The sequence below is a fragment of the Neomonachus schauinslandi genome, chromosome 2 (assembly GCF_002201575.2).
Source record: "Neomonachus schauinslandi chromosome 2, ASM220157v2, whole genome shotgun sequence".
In the NCBI taxonomy this organism is placed as follows: Eukaryota; Metazoa; Chordata; class Mammalia; order Carnivora; family Phocidae; genus Neomonachus; species Neomonachus schauinslandi.
Genome location: NC_058404.1, coordinates 199,541,573 through 199,561,948, shown reverse-complemented (window position 1 = coordinate 199,561,948; position 20,376 = coordinate 199,541,573). Strand labels below are relative to the sequence as shown.

The window sequence follows — 20,376 nt, the reverse complement described above, 5'->3', positions numbered from 1 at the left end:
TTTTAAAGATGTTGTTTATTTGACACAGCGGAATCACAAGTAGGCAGCGTGGCAGGGACACCGAGGGACAGGGACGCGTGCCACCGCAGCACAGCAGCATCGCGCTGGGAGACGCACGCTCCACAGAGGAAGCGGCGAAACACCGAACACGCGCAAAGCTCTGCTCCGGAACGCTTTTTAAAATAAGAATCATGCATCTTTGCTCAGCGGGGAGCCTGCTTCTCCTCTGCCGCTCCCTGCCACTCTGCCTACTTGTGATTCCGCTGTGTCAAATAAACAACATCTTTAAAAATAAAAAAAATAAAAATAAAATAAGAAACCTGTATTACCAAAGGAGCTATGTAAAATGTCCACACGACCAAGCTCCGGGTAGTGGGCTACGAGCAACTTTTATTCTCTATACGGTTGCTCATCTTTTTTCTGCAGTCAGATGCGTTCAGTCCGAACGTCAGGCTGCACACCAAAACCCATCCTGATAGAAACCGGACTCACCACTGCTCCGGCGGGTCGGTGGAAGGGGCGTTAGACTCCGTGCGCGGTGACACCACCGACCACTCCGCGCGCACTCATCCAAGCCAACCAAGAGCGCGTTTCACATGAGAGCATCCCACTGTTTGTAAATTATACCTCGATTTACAGAAATCTTTAAAATCTGCGCAGGGGCAAAATTCTTTCTGGGCAGCCCGTGGGTCCAACGTCCAAGGGCTGAACAAACTCAGTCTGAGACAACGCAAGACGCCCCTGGGGTGTAAATTCGTAAGTGCCCGGACCAGGAGGACGGGGCCTTCCCCAGCTGATTTTCTGGAGAACAGCATTCCCAACTCGCCACCCGAAACTTCTTCACTCGGAAGAAGCCTATGATAGCCACCCAACTATACTCGAAAAGACGGAGGAGGAGGAGGAACGGGGTGTATGTGCAGAACCTGGAATTGCCTTGGTCATTGGCAGGTGCAGCCATTTTGGAAGACTCTGGCAGTACCCTACACAGTTCAGTACACCGACCACGCCCCTGGGAACCTGCCCAAGAGACCTAAAACGCTTGTCCGCAAAGAGATTTGATGCAAATACTCATAACGCCACCGCACATTAACGGAGGACACTGATGGACAGGAAGGCACCATGGACTCAGGCTACTATGCAGGCAAACCCCAAAACATGACCCAAAGTGAAAGACCCACCAAAGATAATCTGCAGGATTCCGTGTCTGTGAAGTTTCTTTAAAAGGCAAATCTCTAGAGAGAAAGCAAATTAGTGTTTGCCTGGAGCTTGAGGAGGGAGTGGAGACCCACTCCAACAGGCCTGAAGGAACTTTCTAGAGAAAAGCATCCTAATACTGGAGTGCGCGGACAGTTGCACAACTGCATAAATTTCCTAAAAATCACTGAACATGGACAATGAGGAATTTTATGGTAATTATAATTCAATAAAGCTGTTTCAAAAAGTAATAAAAGGATAAAGGGGGAGAGGTTGATTCTGGATGGAAGGATTAGGGAAAGCCTTAAGAGAAATTACTCAAAATTTGGAAGACAAAAGCATTGGGGGGTGGGGTGTCCTTTCAATTCATACCTGGGCACTTTTAACACGTCCACCAGAAGTTTATTCAGTCCTCCAGGAGGATGTGTCCCTGCTATTTATTACTTTATTAGAGCCTGGAAAATGTGATAGACACACTAACTTGTAGATTGATGTCCAATAGAAAAAACAACTCCAGAGGTTTTATTTTCTTCTCCCCACCAGTCTGTTGGTTTAAATCTAACCTAACAATCTTATTCTAATTCTTTTCTTGTTTTTATGCCAATAAATACCTAGTTTCTCGAATGCCCTTACAATCAATTTTACCATCTCACTCAACTTCTCAATGTGTTAAATGAATCTTTGACCCATGGTTGAAGGAAGGAAGGAAAGAAAAGGAGAGAGACAGAAAGAAAAAGAGAAAAAGAAAGAAAGAGAAAGGGAGAGAGAGAGGGAGGGAGGGAGGGAAAAAGGAAAAGGTGAATGTCACAAAAAAATGGCAGAATGACTGTTTTATACTAAGAGAATAAAGGAACAAAAAACTAAGGGCAATACACAAGCCTGACTGCATTCTGGTTCATGAAGAACAGTTTGGTGCAACTGGGGAAAAGCAGATTGTGGTCTGTCGTGAACATGGTCACGGTCAAATGGAATTACTGATCATTCTCCTAGGTGTGATAACAGCCTCATGCTGATATACGAGAATGTCACCCTGAAGACCTGTATGCTGACGTATTTAGGGGTAAGATGTCTCAATACCTGCAACTTACTTTCAAATGATTCCATTTAAAAAAAAACAGAGGCACAATAAAATGAATAGCCTCATGTCAACGACTGTTCAATCTCAGCGGAGCATATACGGTGCTTACTGAATTATTCCTTGAACCCTTCTGTAGGTTTAGAGTTTTTCTTCACAAGCGAAAGACACTATGCAATGGCTGGTGACCATCCTTCAGATCATGTCATAAATAGTCACTGGCACAGAAGCTGCCCGTGACCTGCCCGCTGGAGCCAGAACAAGGCCCCATCATTCTCTCCCAGCATCAGCTTCCGTTTGCTCACAGCACTAATCACACTTGTAATTACATGTTTATTTAAGATGTATTTCCCTCCGGGCGCCCGGGTGGCTCAGTCGGCTAAGCGTCTGCCTTTGGCTCAGGTCATGATCCCAGGGTCCTGGGATCGAGTCCTGCATCAGGGTCCCAGCTCAGCGGGAAGTCTGCTTCTCCCTCTGCCTCTCCCCCTGCTTGTGCTCTCTCTCTCTCAAATAAATAAATAAAATCTTTTTAAAAAAAGATATATTTCCTTCAGGGGACCAGAAAACCTCTGAGAGCGGGGACTCTGGTGGTCTCTTCACCACTGAAGGCCAACAAAATACATGGTACAGAGGACACACGGAGCATCTGTGCTATCAGTCATTTCTCCCTTCCTTCCTTCCTCCAGCCATCCACGCACTTCTGGTGCTTGGCCCGAGGAACAAAGATGAACACAGTCCCTGCCCTCTGCATCACTCACAGACCAGCAAGCAGACAACAACTATACCACAGGGGTGCTCAAGAAACCTCCCAGATTTCCAGAGCCCCAGGAGGCAGTGGGCCAGCCTGCGGGCTTACTGCTGGCTTTCTGGAAGCAGTTCCTGGAAGCAGAGAGGACTAACACCATAAAGCTCCTTTCTCACAGATGAGTGGGTTTTCCGCTCTCCACGCCTCCTAGACACCTAGGGCTGCATACACTTTAGAAATCAGCCAACCTCAGCGCACAGTCTCACCAAATTTAAATACGAGAGAGATACGTGTTAAGCATGTGTTAAATATGCATTAAGATATGCTTACCAAAACATACTGCTTATCTCTTCTGGCAGATTGGAGCCTGCAAGTTACTTTAACAGGTTTCTATTGCGTTATTTTAGAATTGAGGACCACTTACAAAGTTTTAACTATATATTATACCATGTGATAACAGGTTGCCTTTTACTAAATTTTGAAACTTAAAGCAAAAATCAGAAGTTAATAGAGCCTTTTTTCCATCTCAGTGTGGCTTTAGATCCACCTTCAACCGCCTAAAGAACTCTTCCTCCTGAAGTATTCCGAGCTAACCAGAACTCATTCCCAGGCTTCCTGTATCTCTACCAGCACAGGGGATTTGCTTATTTGATTAATCTATAACATCGTTGTCTTTACCCTTTGAGGTCAAGGAGGTAAGACCGATCCACTTGTTCAATGCAGCATCCTAGCAGAGATGCTGACAAACCCAACCTTGCTGAAGACCACTGCGAGCAGGGATCAAAAGGTTACCAAAGGAACAACTTCCCAGTCCTGGGGACTGGTAAAGTAAATCACATTACACAGAAGGCCACTACTTAGTAAAAATGAGATCCTGAAAAAATATTTAAGGATATGGGAAAATGCCTATGTTGTCATAAAAACAGGAAGAAAAATGCCTACAAAGTGGTATGTATTGGATTTTGACACTCATTCATCCACTTAACAAATATGTATTAACTACCCACTAAATCTTGGCACGGTTCCAGGCCCTGGAGATAAAGCAATGGTTGAGCAAACAAGTTCTAGACCTTGCTCTCTTGAGTTCGTAGTCTAGCAGGGGTTGAGAGGCAGGCAGTAAAGAAACAACTGGGCAAGAACTTAGGATGGGAAATAGCAGAGTCCTATGACCATGATGACCGATGGGGGTGTGCTGGGTGGTCATTCAGACAAGGAGGGCAGGGAAGACCTCTCAGAACATCATCTCGGAGGGAGCCCTGAGCTGAGACCCAGTGAGCCTCATTCAGTCCTAACAATCCCATAAGGTAGGGACTGTGCTAGGCTGAGCGATGGCCCCCGCATAAAATCGTGTCGGAATCCGCAGCACCTGTGAATGTTACGTTCTATGGCAAAAGGGGCTCTGCAGGTGTGATTAAGGTTATGGACCTTGAGATGGGGAGATTATCCTGGATTATCTGTGTGGGCCCAAAATAACCACAGGTATCCTTAAGAGGGGGATGCAAATGAGGATGTGACTATAGAAGGAAAGGCCATGTGTCCACAGACACAGAGGTTGGAGTGAGGCGGCCACATGCCAAGGAATGCCAGGAGCCTCCAGAAGCTGGAAGGGAAAGAAGAGACTCTCCCCTTTCTAGAGCCTCTAGAAAGCCCAGCCTGGCCAACGCCTTGATTTTGGCCTGGAAGACACATTTCAGACTTCTGACCTCCAAAGGTGTAGGAGAATAAATGTGTGTTTTCAGCCCCCAAGTTTGTGGCACTGTGACAGAGGCCCCTCCCCTACCTCTTTGTCCCCAAACACAGCACCTGCAGCTCTGAGGGGCCTCTTCAGATAAGCAGCAGATGGTAGGTGGCAGGGCATGATCTGAACCCAGGCCGTCTGACTCCAGAGCCTCTTAACTGCCAACTTCTCTGGTGGGCTGCCTCTGAACCAAGATTTCAGCTTCCTTCACTGGTGCTCCCTTCACGGCCCCGAGGCCACATTAACGATCAGACCCAGGCATGAGACCTGGGTCTCATGGAATAAATGTAGCACTCGCCTATTACTTCTGGGAACACCATGGGAGTTTCTAGTGCCAATACGAAGGCCCCATCCAAAGTGCTTCCACGCCAACGAGATGTTTTTTAAAAGTAACACTCTGAATTCAAGTTAGACAAGTCACTTACAGGGAGGTGTGGAAATTGCCTCAGTCTCCACCAATCTGAGGTTTCTCAGAGTCCTACGCAGTCGTCTATGAAGAAGCATAGAATATGCCACCCCAAACATGCCACTTTGGCACACTGATTGTTCTGAATTCAAGTTTCTCGAGAAACAGTGAGTGCAAGGACCCTCTGACCTTCTTCTGTCCCCCTGCAAGCAGGAATAAGTCTCCCGTGTGGGAGGTACCCTCCCTGCACCAGGAGGGACAGAGGCGTCCTTGCCACCAGAGACAGGGAATTCAGGGCCAAGAAGGCTGCGTAAACAAACCTTTTTATGTCTTCACTAATCTACTACCCCAAGTCCAAACCCCCTCATCTTGTCAATTCTTTACAATTTCACTGTCTCTTTGTCTAAAAGGTGTTAAAAGCCACCTGCTTTGGTCACTTCTTTGAGTTTCCCATACATACAAAATTAGTTTTTCTCCTGTTAATCTGTTATGTCTGTTTCATTATTAGACGGACCAAAGAACCTAGAAGGGGAGAAGGGAAATTTTTCCACCCCTACACCTGCTGATTAGGCCTCCTCAGGCAGCCTACTGTGCACTGGGCCCTGCACTCCCCACTGGACCCGTAGGGCAAGCCAGCCAGACCTGGGCCCCTCAGCCACTGGAAGTGTCTCTCCCGCTGCTCCAACTGTGTTTGAGAGATTACAAAATACTTGAAAATTTCAGTCTTCCACTGGGAACTAGATCAATGGAAGAGCAGTATTCTTCGGCTGTCACTGTTTTCATGACAACACATTGAACTGCCCAGAGAAGGGCAAAAGCATTCGAAAGCTCCCAGGGGCCATCTGTCTGGGTCTTCCTAGGAAGCTGCCTCCGTTCAGCTGCTACCATGAAATGCATCTTTCTGGTTCCAGTGACAGGACGGGCCACCAGAATGCAGATGCCATTGCCAGAGCCCAAGGTCAGTGGGAAACTGGCTTCAGAACACGGATGGTGCTCTCCAGCTCAGCACAGCCTACTGCATCTTTAAGTTGCTTATTTGTCAATTTCCTGAGTACCTGGCCTGTGCACACCAAAGAGAATGTGCACAACTCACACAGCCTATGATTCTGTAGTAACTGTATTTACATGGATGAAAAATGTATGTACGTACTCTGGGAGGGTGGGCACTAATCTGTCAGACTCCCACCAGGAGGGGCTGGGAAGTCTTGGGGTACAGAGGGCATTCCTGTTTTACCCTACCTACATCGATCATTTGGGTCTTTTATCATTAATTATTTTCATCATTTGAAAAAGAAAAAAACATTTTTTAAGCCACTTCAGATGGAATTCAAGGCTGATTTTGCCAACTGCAATTTCCAAACCACATCGAACATTCCTGCAGCAAAGCTGGTTGTTTTTTTTTAATCACCCACAAGAGTGAAGGTGTAGCCATGAGGTTAGACCAGAACAGGAGGAGCCACTGACCTTTACTGAGCTCCCAATGGATGCCAGCCGCTGCCCCGGGAGTGCCTTCATCCTACTTGACCCTCCCAAGCACGGGCTAGGTGCACATGATCTTTGCAGAGTGGGAAACCAAAGTTCGGGCAGGCAGTTGCTGGCCCAGGGCCACACAACTGACTGTGGACAACAGAACCAAGACCACACTCGGGGACCCCTGATCCCAGTCAGAGTCCTCTCGTGGTCCCCCTGCCTTCCCAAACCGCAGACCTCTGACCCCTGCCCTGTCAGAGGCCCCCAGGGAAGATCTGCAAGAGAACTAACACGTGGGCTCCTGTTCCAGAATCCCTCTCTCCTCCTGGGAACCACGTGGGCAGACAGATGGGGAATTTATCACTTCCACATTAGGAAAAATAAGCAAACCGTAAGAGGCACTATGCGCTGGAATTTCAGTTTATATCATTGAAAGGCACTTGAAGTACAAGAGCTACACTTCTCAGAATAAATTAACCATTACCACAACAGTGGGAGACAACCTATCCCAAGAATAAACACAGAGGTCAAATGCAATGACCTTGCCATTTCCCCTACAGAAACTTCCCATTGCTTCCTTTCCCTTCTCGTCCAGAAAGGCATCATGTACAGGTTTGATAAATATTTAACCTGTTGCTTCTCCAAAAACCCAAATTAGGGGGACTGCACATTTTTTGCGATCATCTCCTGAGACTCACCTTCCACCAGAAGGTCCCTGTTGCATACAAACATGCTGCCTAGCACCCTGACAAGCCCAAACTTCCAGAACAGGTTCAGCTTCCAACAAGGGATCGCCACAGCTGTCTAACGTATCCCTCTTTCCTCGGTCCACTGGGAAGCTCAATGCCAAATCTGTAGTGTGCCTCTGGAGTTACATAAGACCTCGTGGGTTGTATTTTGGGACATCCATTCACCCTTGGCTTCATCTGGCTATCCTGTGCCCAAAATTCCTCAAATTTTTCCTCTATCATTCTGCACACATTTTTAATATTGTTTTAACTGTTTTCTTTTTTTTAAGATTTTTTAATTTTTAAATAATCTCTACACCCAATGTAGGGCTCGAACATACAACCTAAAGATCAAGAGTTGCATGCTCTACCAGGGAGCCAGTCAGGTGCCCCCTACACACATTTTTAAAGATTATTTTTTAGACTGGGACGCCTGGATGGCTCAGTTGGTGAAGCGTCTGCCTTCAGCTTGGGTCATGATCGCGGGGTCCTGGGATCGAGTCCCACATCAGGCTCCTTGCTCGGCGGGGAGCCTACTTCTCCCTCTGCTTCTGCCCCTCTCCCTGCTTGTGCTCTCTCTCTCTCTCATAGATAGATAGATGGATGGATGGATGGATAGATAGAATCTTAAAAAAAATATCTTTTTTAGAGTAGACATACACACATAGAACAAAATCCAAAAGGTATGAAAGGGTATACAGAGAAAGTAGGTTGCCCTCCTCCCTATCTCCCACATCCCCAGTTCATTACCCTCTCCAAAGTAATTCTATCATGATCAGTCGTGTAAGTATCCTTCCAGAGAGAGTCTGCATCTACAAAGATATGCATGTACCTTTATAAATACAGAGCACACTCACAGAATGGTTATTCGCTTTGCTTTTCAAGATCTGCACTTTATTTCACTTAGGGATTTAACCAATTCTCCATTGCCAGGCATTTAGCTTGCTTCCAACCTTTGGTGCTGCAATCCATACCCTTAGCAACCAACATTTTGCTTACATACTGATTCATCTCTAGGATGAATCCCTAAAAATGGAAACGCCCTGATGGACCATTCATTCTTCATTATTTTTTTTACATTAAAATAGCTTTTTTTTTTTTAAAGATTTTATTTATTTATTTGACAGAGAGAGACACAGCGAGAGAGGGAACACAAGCAGGGGGAGTGGGAGAGGGAGAAGCAGGCTTCCCCCGGAGCAGGGAGCCCGATGCGGGGCTCGATCCCAGGACCCTGGGATCATGACCTGAGCCGAAGGCAGACACTTAACGACTGAGCCACCCAGGCGCCCCTAAAACAGCTTTTTTGATGTACATAGTTCTACGACTTTTAACAGCCACCACCAACCACCACAGAACATAAAGTTCTACGACTTTCCTCCAGCCACCACCATCACAACCAAGATGCAGAGCCGTTCTACCATCCCCAAAACCTCCTCCCTGCTCCTCACACCCTAGGCCATCCCTGGCACTACGGCTCTGTATTTTCAAGCATGTCACATACATGGAATCGTATAGGCTGTCAACTTTTTGAGATTAGATTCCTACACTCAGATAATACCCCTGAGACTCACCCAAGATTGTCAATATGGGGGATTACACTGACTGATTTTCAAATGCCAAACCAACCTTGCGTTCCTGGCAAAAATGCCACTTAGTTGTGGTGTATTGCCCTTTTTTCTTTTTTAAAGTATTAATGGATTCAACTTGCCAATATTCTACTGGGGATTATGTGTGTCTTCATAAGGGATAGAGGTCTGAAATTGGCTTTTTTTGTACTGCACTTGTCTTGTTTTGGTATCAGGGTAATACAGGCCTCATAAAATGCATCAGGAGGTAGTCCCTCCTCTAAAATTGATGTTATTTTTCTTTAAATACTGGTAGAACTCACCAATGACACTCCCTGAGCTTGGAGATTTCCATTTCTTTAATAATTAGAGGATGATTCAGGTCATCTATTCATGGATGAGTTTTGGTGATTTGTGATTTTCAAAGAAATGGACCATTTCATCTAAATTATCAAACTTAAGAACGTGGAGTTATCCATGACATTCTCATTATTGTTTTAATTTCTGTAGGGTCTGTGGTGGTATCCCCCTTTTTCACTCGTCTTATTGATGATCTGATTCACCTCTCTTTTTGTCAGTTTTGATCAATTTTCTTCATCATTTCAAAGAACTAGCTTTTGGTTTCATTATTATTTTTTCATTTTCAGTTTCATTGATTTCTGTTCTTATGTTTATTATTTTCCCCCCCTTGGCTTGCTTTGGGTTTATTTGCTTCTTTCATGGCTTTTAAAGTAGAAAATCAGATTACTGATTGGAGACCTTTGTTCTTTTCTAATATAAGCATTTTAATGCTATAAATTTCCTTCTAAGCATTATATCCCACAAATTTTGGTAAGTTCTATTTTCGTTCAGTCCAGAATATTTTCTAACTTTCTTTGTGACCTCCTCATTGTCCCATGATTTATTTAGAAGTGTGTTACGTATTTAATTTCCAAGTTTTGGGAAAGCTTCTTGCTATCTTTGTGTCACGGCTTTATGATCTAATTCCACTGTGGTTAGAGAACCTATTTTGTGTCATTTTAATCCTTCCAGCTTTATGGTTTCTTTTATAACACAGGTTATGGTCTATCTTGGTGAATGTTGCATGCACGCTTGTCAAGAATGTGTGCTGTGCTCTCACGGGAGGCCGAAGTATTCTCCAAAGGTCAGTCCTGCTGGCTGATGGGTGATGGTCAGTCCTTCTGTGTCCTGGCTGATTCTGTCAGTGGTCCATGGATCACTGTTCAGAGAGTCATCACTCCAGTAATAACTGTGGACTTGTACACTTGTTTCAGCTCTGCCCTGCTTCATGCATTCTGTAGCTCTTGTGGGTGCACACACATTCAGTCATTCTGTCTTCATTGGGTAACGTCCCGCCTTGTCCCTGGGAACTTCCCTTGCTCTGAAATCTACTTTTTCTTATGCTACTCTATCTACTCCATCTTCATTCTGACTAGTGCTTTCATGGTGTATCTTTTCCCATCCTTTCATTTTAACCTACGTATTTTACATGTGAAGTGAGTTTCTTTTAGACAACACATATTTGGGTCTTTTTAATTTTTTCACCCATTCTGACAATCTGTCAGGATTAGGCATTCAGACACACAACAGGTGTGTTCAGACCATTTATATTACCATAATTACTGATATGTTTCAGTTTATCATCTTGTCTGTTTTACGTTTTTCCTTCCTCTATTTGCTCTTTCCTGCCTTGATTTATTTTTTGAACTTTTTAGAATTTCATTTTAATTTGCTGTGTTTTTTACTCTTTGTATAATTTGGTGGTCGATCTAGGGATTATAACGCATATTTAATTTTTTTACACTCTTACCACCATATATATCCCTCTATGGGACACCTACAGACATTGAAAACCAGACAACGGTCTCATCCTTGCTGTCAGTAGGACATGTTTTAAAGAGCTCATTAAGACAACAGGGGTCCACTCTACCTACCTAGACCCTCACCGTTCTCCTGCTCTTCCTTCCAAATGTTCCAAGTCTCCTTCAGGTGTAATGACCTTTCCGTCTGAAAAACTTCCTTTAGCAACTCACTGAGTTAGATCTGCTGGCAACAAATTCTCCCACTGTTCCTTCATCTGAGAGCCCTGTATTTCACCTTCACCCCTGCAGGGTATCATGCCCGACAGAATTTGGGACTGAGGGCTCTTTTCTTCCAGTACATTAAAAATGGGTTTCCGATGCGAAAAATCATTCAAATTGTCGTTCCCCAATAGGTAATGCATTTTCTCTGGCTGCTTGTCAGATACTTTTTGTCTTTATTTTCAGCAGTTTGATTATGGTGTGTCTGGGCATGGGCCTCTGTGGCTTCCTCCTGTCTGGAGTTCACTGAGCCCCCCTCTCCCTAAATCTGTAAGTTTAGATCTTTTGTCGGATTTAGGACGTATTCAGACATTATTTGTCCAATATTTTTTTCTGCAACCCATCTTTCTCCTCTCCTTCTGAAACCCCAAGAGCACAAACGTTTGACCTGTTAGTACTGCCCCACGTGTCCCTAAGGCTCTGTTCATTTTTCCTCCAATCTTTTTGCTCTGTATTGTTCAGATGGAATGGTTTCTATGGACCTGTCTCAAAGTTTATGCACTCTTTCTGCTATCATCTTCATTCTGCTACTGAGGCTATCCAGTTAGCTTTTTATTGTTACTGTTATTTTTCATTAAAAAGTTCTGTGTAGGGGCTCCTGGGTGGTTCACTTGGTTAAGCATCCAACTCTTGATTTTGGTTCAGGTCATGATCTCAGGGTCGTGAGCTCGAGCCCTGTGTCGGGCTCCGCGGTGGGCATGGGGCCTGCTTGAGATTCTCTGTCTCTCCCTCTGTCTCCCCTCACCCACCCAGCTCTCTCAAAAAAAAAAAAAAAAAGTTCCACATAGTTCCTCCTTATATTTTCTAATTCTTTACTGATACTTTCTACCTTCCTATTTCAAGAACATTCCCCCTTATTTATTGGAGCATTTTTATAATGGCTGCTTTAGAGTCTTTGCTGGATAATTCACCAGTACCTGTGTTATCTTGGTACTGGTGTCTGTTAATTATCTTTTCCCACGGAAGGTGAGATTTTCCTAGTATGTCTGAATGGCATCCTAGACATCTTGACTGTTGTGTTACAAGACTTGGGGGTCTTGTCTAAACCCTTTGGAGAATGTTGACATTTTTATTTTAACAGACAATTGATTTGGTTGGATTCCAGCCCCATGTTCCAAATAGCCTTCTGTGGGTTATGGCTCCAAAGTCAGTTGACTTTGCAAAGCCTTCACAGCACCTGTTGACTATACCCCCCATGAGCACTGCCCAGTGGCCAGCGTGGGTGCTGGTCTACTCCCAAAGTCCAGTTTTCAAGTCTACTGTTGCTAGTTAGGGTCAGATCCATGAATCCACAACTTGAGAGTCAGCCTCGGAGTTCATAACAACCTTAAAGGTCACTTTCCTGAGCTCTTCCTCTCCACAATGTCTCCAGAACTTGCAGATTTCCTGAGTCACCACTTTTCTGGTTCTCTAGCCAGACACACACCTCCCACAACCTTGGGCCAAGTGGTAGGAGGAGAGAGAATAGGGCATCATGGGTCTGCCCCACCTTCTTGGGAATAAACTTCCTCTAATCAGTTCCCCTTCCTTAGAGTTTCAGGCTCCTGCTGGCCCGTTTCTGCTGCCAGGAGACTGCATGGGTGCTAGGGAATGAGAAAACAGAGAAAAGAAAAAAATGAAAAGTAGGGTTTCTGCATTCTCTCTGAGTGTGAGAGTACCACTCCTCAGCACAAACTAGAAAGACTTTCCTAGTGCTCTCCAACACCCATCTAACCCATCTCTAATACCTAGTGCTCATTAACACCCATGTCTGGGTTTTAGGATACCTTGAGTTTGGCCTGGGGAATATCAGAGGGGAAAAATGGTAAAGTCAATCAACTCAGAGGTATTCTGAATTGTGGTCTTTTTCCCCCCAGTCCACCTGCCAGTTTGATAGCTGTATTCATCAGGAGACAGGTTAGAGTATGCTTACTCCTTACCCAGAACTGGGAACTGCTCTGTTCTGTAAACTGGTTCAAACCCATTTTGAAGATGAAGGAAGTTTTCTCACTGTTGTTTTAGAATTACCTGCAGGCCCATCACCAGCCACCTGCACTGACCATCCAGGCTTGTCTTTTCTGCATTTTTTGATGATTTATGCTTTTCTGATTACCCAGACCTCACAGAACCCAGAGGTGAGAAGAATGAATACCACTTCAGGCTGTTCTGGATTTGCCTTCTTCTGGGATTCTCTCTTTCATATCTAAGAGCTGACTGGAAATTCCAGAAGGCCGTCCAACACGTTCCAGGTTATACAAACACATGTATGCTTCTTGGCTCACGGGACATGTTTAATCCAGGACAAGGAAGCCCGCAAGCCCGTACTCCCTACAGTGGTCCCTGTCCGTGAGCAGCTGCGCTGGGGTGTCAACAGCACACTGCCTGAATCCCTCAAGTCCATGTACCCAGTGTTATGTCTAAAAGATTCACAAACTCTGCTCTGAAGCATCCCCCAAATGTGTGCAGCCCTGAGCTCCTCCCACATCTCCTCAAATTACATAGACTCACCTTTACTTTTTAAGTGGTCTTTTCTTCAAAAAAATAAAAATAAAAAGACAGTGCATGAGAAAATTACTGAAAGGAACAATGCCAAAATGCAAACAGTGGTTCTTTCAGGGCAATAAGACGCCAAGTGTTTTCTTTCTCTTAATTTGCTAACGTCTTCTACCAATTAATATAACCAGGATAATTAAGTATTGCTAATTTATCTTTACAAATCCACCCCCCGTTTCCAATAGTTCGAGCAACTGAGGAACAGTAAACCACAACTACCTCACGCCAGGCGATGGCAGTGAGATCTTTTAACCAACTGAGCCACCCAGGCGCCCTGGCAGTGAGATCTTTTAATAAGACTTCATCCTCACAATATCACCGGAGCATCGAAATTCCCCAGCAAATCACTGCTTCCCAAACCAGGCTGCACATCAAAGCCATGGACAGAACGCAGACAAAAACAAAACGCCAGTCAGCCTGGAAGGAGGATGTGAGAAGAGAGAAGTCAAGAACAACTCTCAAGTTTTAGACCTGAAGAAGAAGGCTAAGTCCATCGCCTTCCAAAATGGGGAAACATGCAAAAGGAAGAGGCCCAACGGTATGGAAAAAAACAAAGTAAGAGTCAGAGAGGAAGTGGCTGGAGGACACCCAGTGGAGCACCCTGCCGAAATCTACAGTTCAGGGATGAGGTCCTGGCTGGGAACAAATGTGGGGGCGGCCAGTGGAGCCTCGAGTCCAGCTGAGGTCTCCTAGGGGGTGACCACAGAGAAGCACCTGAGGGGCACTCTAAAATCTAGAGGGCACCCCGCAGAGGAGAGTGTGGTGACCTGGAAGTCAAGGTCAGAAAGGCTCACAAGGAGCACAGGAGAGGCTGATAAGACGTGGGCCGAGGAATGCCCCTTGGACTTGGGAACGGGCGGTCACTTGAAAAAACCAGTGGTGCAGAAACTCTAGGATGGCCACACGCCACCTGCCTTCACAAGGCTTATCACAGCTGCAATTACCTAGAGTTATGGTGCTTTAATCTCTGCCCCCGATCTACGGTAAGGTCCAACGAAGGCAGGGGCCACATAAGTCTTGCCCTTCACTGTAATCCCAGGACAGACCCCCACAGTGGCTCAAATCTGTGGAACACAGGACTGTGGAATCCAAGAAGGAAGGTTCCTCTTTCTTCACAAGGAAAAGGGTGTGCTGCCCCGATGGGCCAATGTGGCCAGAGCCCTGGTGCATACAAACCCGATGACAGGAGACCCGAAGACAGCTGTCTTCAAATGCGTTCTCCCTGTCTTTATTCTCGGGGACCTCTCCAGTTCACCAGCAGCTGCCACAATGTGTATCTAGTGTACTTTGGACCACTTATTTAACCTGTTGTAGGCAAAGATGGCTATTTGCCTCTCAATATCCAGCATCCCCTTCTCCAATAGCAGTGTTTCTGCAATGTGAATGTGCGTGACCAGTACCTAGAGCATTTGCTAGAACACAACTTGTGGTGCCCCCAGCCCCACAGCTCCTTCAGTGGGTCTAGGGTGAGGCCTGAGAACCTGTGTTTCTAACACACACCCAGATGGTCATGATATTAGTCCAGGGACCATACTTTGAGAACCACCGCTTTAGTGTCATTCTCATAGCTATCCTTGGTCATTTTTGTTTCCCCTATTTAGAACATCTCTCTGAAATAATGTAAGCTGAGAGAACATTACTTTCCAAAACTTTTATGAAATCTGAAAACGTAACTGAAAGTAACATTGCAGCATTTCCTAAAAATGGCAGCCATGTACACACAGGGCTCAAGTGAAGAGAATCTGGACCCGTTACAAGGATGTCAGATGTGTCCCAGGATGTCCTGGGCAAACCAGAGGTAGCACCCGCCACTTGCTGGACCGATTTCTTAATGAAAAGTCATGACTGCCTCTCCTTGCCTACTAACTCTGGGCCACAGGCTGTGCTAAACACAGGACAAAAATATTTCACATACATGATCTCTTAATGTATAACAATCCAGTGAGTAGGACTCGTAATGCCCTAGTTGCCAAGGAGTAACTGGCCCACGGTTATACAGATAAGGAGAGGTGAAGTGGGAAATCAAATGCAAGTCTTCCAGTGCAAAGACCTTGGCTGGTGTGTGCACCTGTCCCCTCGGCTCAGCCACAGGCTCCTTGAAGCGTGCCGACCCAACCACAGGCCTGGCCTCAGCATGGTGCAGTATTTGTTGAACATGCAAGTGAAGGGGTTTGTGGAGGCCTCAGGCTCATTCTCTCACACTGCGTTCTGTTTCTTGTGTGTCACAGTAACAACAGCAAACGCTTTCTGGCACTTAAAACATTCAGCGCTGTTCTGAGCATGATGTACATTCGCGCATTTAATCCTCACCCCTCCAAGGCTGGTACTATGGTTCTCCAAATTCTAGAGAGGAGGGAAAGGAGGCTCAGAAAGGTTATGTGACTTGCCCACACAGCTCAGCTGTGGCAGAGCTGGGATACCAACTCTGGCAGTCTGACTCCAAAGTCCATGCTCTTCAATCACTGTGTGATAAAACATTTCAAAGAGAATGGGAAAAGGAAATAGAGTTTCCTAAACCCTTCCTTATGCTTCGGCTCTAACTGGAGTTGTCGGCACCATTTGAGATCACGGGCCCCGACAGTCAGCCCCAGCTCTGCGCTCTCTAAAGGCTGTGAGCTGACATTGGACAGCCAGCTCCAGCCTGATGCCCAGGAGCATCCCCACAGTGGCAGGTCCCTGGCCCTGGATCCCGCATGGGCCTTGCCAGCCCCAGGGAGGGAGGCATGGGATAGAGGGCCAGAGACACAAAGCATGAGCGAACAGGACACGGGCAGGATCGTGTAACTCATGCAGGTACAATTACATCCTTTATTATTGATGGTTGAAGCCAAATGGTCCTCTTCTTTGCAGTATTGTGTTAACACATAATTAGCGGACCTAGTCATTTTGGTTCACAAAAATTCTTTAGGTTCAAGAACATAATCCATGTTCACCTTAAAAAAAAAAGGGAACGAAAAAGATAAGAAATTCAAACACGCTGAGTCATGGGAAAATCTAAGTATAATGGTTACTTTTTTCAAAGCGTGGATTTCTTTTAAAAATCCAGCTTGGCTATTTAGTTTCTAAGAATTTATAGTTGAGCTTTGCATACAAACACATCACCTTTTAATTGTATGCTATAACAATCTATAAAAACGAATTCTAACTTGGTGAGAGTCCTGGGCCCAGACAACTGCTACAGGGAATGTTGGGACAACATTCAGAACACCTTCAGTTTGCCAAGGCAGAAACACCTGAAATTCGTGCAGATCCCTCATGCTGTTCAAGCCAGGGCCCCAGCATGCACTCACCGCCTCCCCGCACACGCTGTGCCCCTCTACCCAACGTGTCTGGTACTCAAAGGGGCTGTCCCCTGCAACCCACAACAACCACAGCGCCAGGCCAGACCCCACTTTACTCCTCTGGACTAGTCCAAGAGCCACATTCCTGCCAGGGGCACTTATCACTCCAGAGGTAAGTAAAACCCTCGAGGGGCTCCCCCGAGCCCTCAGGTCAGAGACAGGTTCCAGGCCCAGCACAGCGCACAAGCCCCAGGGACAGCCCCTCCCACTGCTCCCCAGGCTCGTGGGGCACACAGCCCCTCGGCAGAGGAGCAGAGAGGGCCCCGGGGTAGGGTCCAGCTCTGCCCAAGTCACTCAGCCTGTGTCTTAAGTGCTTCTTCGGTAAAATGAGGACAATAATAGTACCTTCTTCAGAAGGCTTTACATGAACTAGAAGCCCAAGTGCTGACTCATTTGAAACCAGCAAAGGTAATCACTCAGCTCATGACCCCCCATGTTATTAACTCTGCCACACCTCTGAACTCGACCTTGGGTGCAGCCTAGCCCAGCAGGCCCTGCCCCACCCCCACACACACCCCTAGTGCTCCTTTCCCTACCTGCCCTGGAGGCCTCTCCTTACCAGAGGGGCGCTCTGGAGCAAGGTGCCGTGGTCAGTTCTCGAAGCCCAGCACCACACACGAGGCCTGGCACGTAGCAGGTCCTCAAAAATATTCACTGAACGACTGTCAGTGAATACAAAACTGAGGTGGGAGGAGTCAGCCTGCTTGAGGATGGGGGGCAGTGTCACAGCCCTGGGCAAACGGCAGTCTGTGAGGATGGCTGGGACTCAGAGCCCAGGGGAGGACGCAGGCGGTAACAGTCAGGGTCCAAGGCCACAGATACCCCGGCCTCGTGGAGTCTGTACATGAGCCGTCTTTGAGAAGATGAGCACATGCCTCCAGCTGTTGGCATCACTCCCTGCATGGAGAGCGAGGAAGCCCGGTGATGAGATAACCGCAGGCCCTCCCCACGCTCGGACAAGGGGGCAGCTCCCGAGCCAGCAAGGGGCAGAGGGTCATACTACAGCCGGGGTGAATGATGGCCCCTGCATTCCTGGCCAAATCAGCACTGGAAGGATTAAGCTCCAAGAAACCCAGGGGACCGGAGAGGGAGAGTGCTTTAATAAGGAACACAATTAATAAAAATTTGACAATAAACACATTTGCAACTAGTAGTGGAAAAACCGATCAAGTGACGTTACGAAGAGCTAAATCCAGCGCTCTCGTGTGCATGCGGTAAGCTACAAGGAATGGAAAAGGTTAAAGACATCAACTTTCTGGAGACAGACTTAAATTTTAGGAACTTGGCATGCAGCTCAACACAAAGTTTTCCAATTTCAAAGCCTCCATAAAGGTATTTTGGCAAGGTTCATAAATATATGCTGCACAGCGTATTTCTGCGTTTTTGTATGTCGTATACCTTTTGTATTTTCTTTGAATCTTTCTGAGCATTCTCTCGAAGTGGTACTTTTCCAAATAACTTCCATCCCAAGTCATTTTGTTTGTCAAGTCTTGCATTCTGTTTTCTAGCAAGCAAATTCCTATAGGAAGAAAATAAGAGGGTTAGGGAACTTCTGGGTATTCACAGAAACACCAGGACTGCCGAGTCACTCTCTAATGAAAACAAGGGGCCTTTCCTTTGAGAGAACACTGTGATGAACCACAAGCTTTAACTCTGCAGACTTGTCATCATAGAAGACACAGAATTATGCAGTAGGGAAAAAGCCCCTAAAACCACAAATAAGCTTTTTGTTGTTCAACTGTGACATGTACAAATTCTACAGTTCGGAGTAAGGAAATACCTTATACCACAATAAAATATTTCAGAAAAAGGTAGCTTTAAAATCAGACTGAACTGAATTGAAACCCTGGCCCAATTACTCACTAGCTGTGTGACTATGACCAGTATATTCACTTCTCTGAGCCTCAGTTTCCTTATGGTTAACAAGGGTCTTTGTAAGAATTAAAATGACAGGCACACAGTCAGTGCTTAAACAGTAAGAGCTGCTGGGCACCACAGGACTCAGTCGGCTGGGTGTCCGACTCTTGGTATCAGCTCAGGTCATGATCTCAGGATCAGGAGATCAAGCCCAGCATCAGGCTTTGTGCTCAGTGTGGAACGTGCTTGAAATTCTCTCCCTCACCCCCCACCCAACTCTCATGCACTAAATAAATAAATAAATAAAATCTTTAAAAAAAAATAAGAGTTGCTTTAATAATTAACCTCTAGCTCAGTTTAAGTTATCTCTAAGGTAAATCTGCATTACCCACTTATCATGAAAAGAGAGCCACTCAGGCGACAGTCATGAGGTCTTCTCTCCCAAAAACATGTACACCAAAGTCCCAAAGAACACAGATAAATCCCCAACGGTAGTACACAATAAACTACGTTTTGGAATGTACATACTGGTGCATTCATTAAAAACAAAGGGTTTCCAGGGCTCACTGGAAAGTATAAAATGAACCCGCAGCATCTCCTGTGCTAGAAAGTAAGAAAGTGCCCAGAGAAATACGGGGACATGTTTAAAGCAAACAGTAGCCAGCTTGAAACAAGGACTCCCACTGGCTAAATCTGGAACAATCAAGCCGTCGGAATAAATAATGAGGGCAAGGGATTCTCATCCATTGAATAAAGCGAAAATCCAAGAGCCCACATGGATCCGAGCAAACACAAAGAAGCGGGGGAAGAGGGAAAGCAGCCTAACAAGCACAGGAAGCACGGTGACGGGCAAGGGCCAGTGGGCGCTCGGCCTGGCAGCTCACAGCTGCATGAGGAAGAGAGTTTCCACCTGGCTTGAAAGCGTCTCCCACAAATTCCTTGTTCCTACAAAGGCAAGCCTCCTCGGGCAGGTGCTCAGAGCCGGCATTCCCAGCACGCGCCTCCCCCTCCGGCGTGCTGCCAACGGCCCGCCTCGCCGATGGCAGCGACCAGCGGACGGACTATCAGAGAAGATTCCTGAAACAACAGGCGAAATGTGAATACAGACCGTGGACTAGGAAACGGCTCGAGATTAACGTTAAATTTGCTGATCTTGGTAACTGCACAGTGCTTATGTAAGACAATGCCCTTGTTCTTAGGGAATGTACTAGTACCTCCAACTGGTTCTTCTAATGCTTCCAAGAAATACCTACTTGCTTACATGGCATATATACCAGAGTCACAGAACAGATAAAACACAGGAAGTGGGGGGCACCTGGGCGGCTCTGTCGGTTAAGTATCTGCCTTCAGCTCAGGTCATGATCCCAGGGTCCTGGGATCGAGCCCCGCACTGGGCTCCCTGCTCAGCGGGGAGCCTGCTTCTCCTTCTCCCCCTGTTCCTGCTCTCCCTCACTCAAATAAATAAAATCTTTTTTTTTTTTTTAAAGATTTTATTTATTTGACAGAGAGAGAGAGCGAGAGCAGGAACACAAGCAGGGGGAGTGGGAGAGGGAGAAGCAGGCTTCCTGCCGAGCAGGGAGCCCGACGCGGGACTCGATCCCGGGACCCCGGGATCATGACCTGAGCTGAAGGCAGACGCTTAAC

The 20,376-nt window shown here is 46.2% G+C and overlaps 1 protein-coding gene across 3 annotated transcripts in view; it reads right to left on the bottom strand.

The window, feature by feature from the left end:
* Window positions 1-20,376, bottom strand: part of TBC1D14 (TBC1 domain family member 14) — a 93,580-nt gene that overhangs the window by 39,861 nt on the left and 33,343 nt on the right. For all 3 annotated transcript variants that reach the window (XM_021677701.1, XM_021677702.1, XM_021677703.1), the window contains exon 2: window positions 18,274-18,394. In XM_021677701.1, the coding sequence (XP_021533376.1) occupies window positions 18,274-18,394 (121 nt within the window). The remainder of the gene's footprint in view (window positions 1-18,273; window positions 18,395-20,376) is intronic.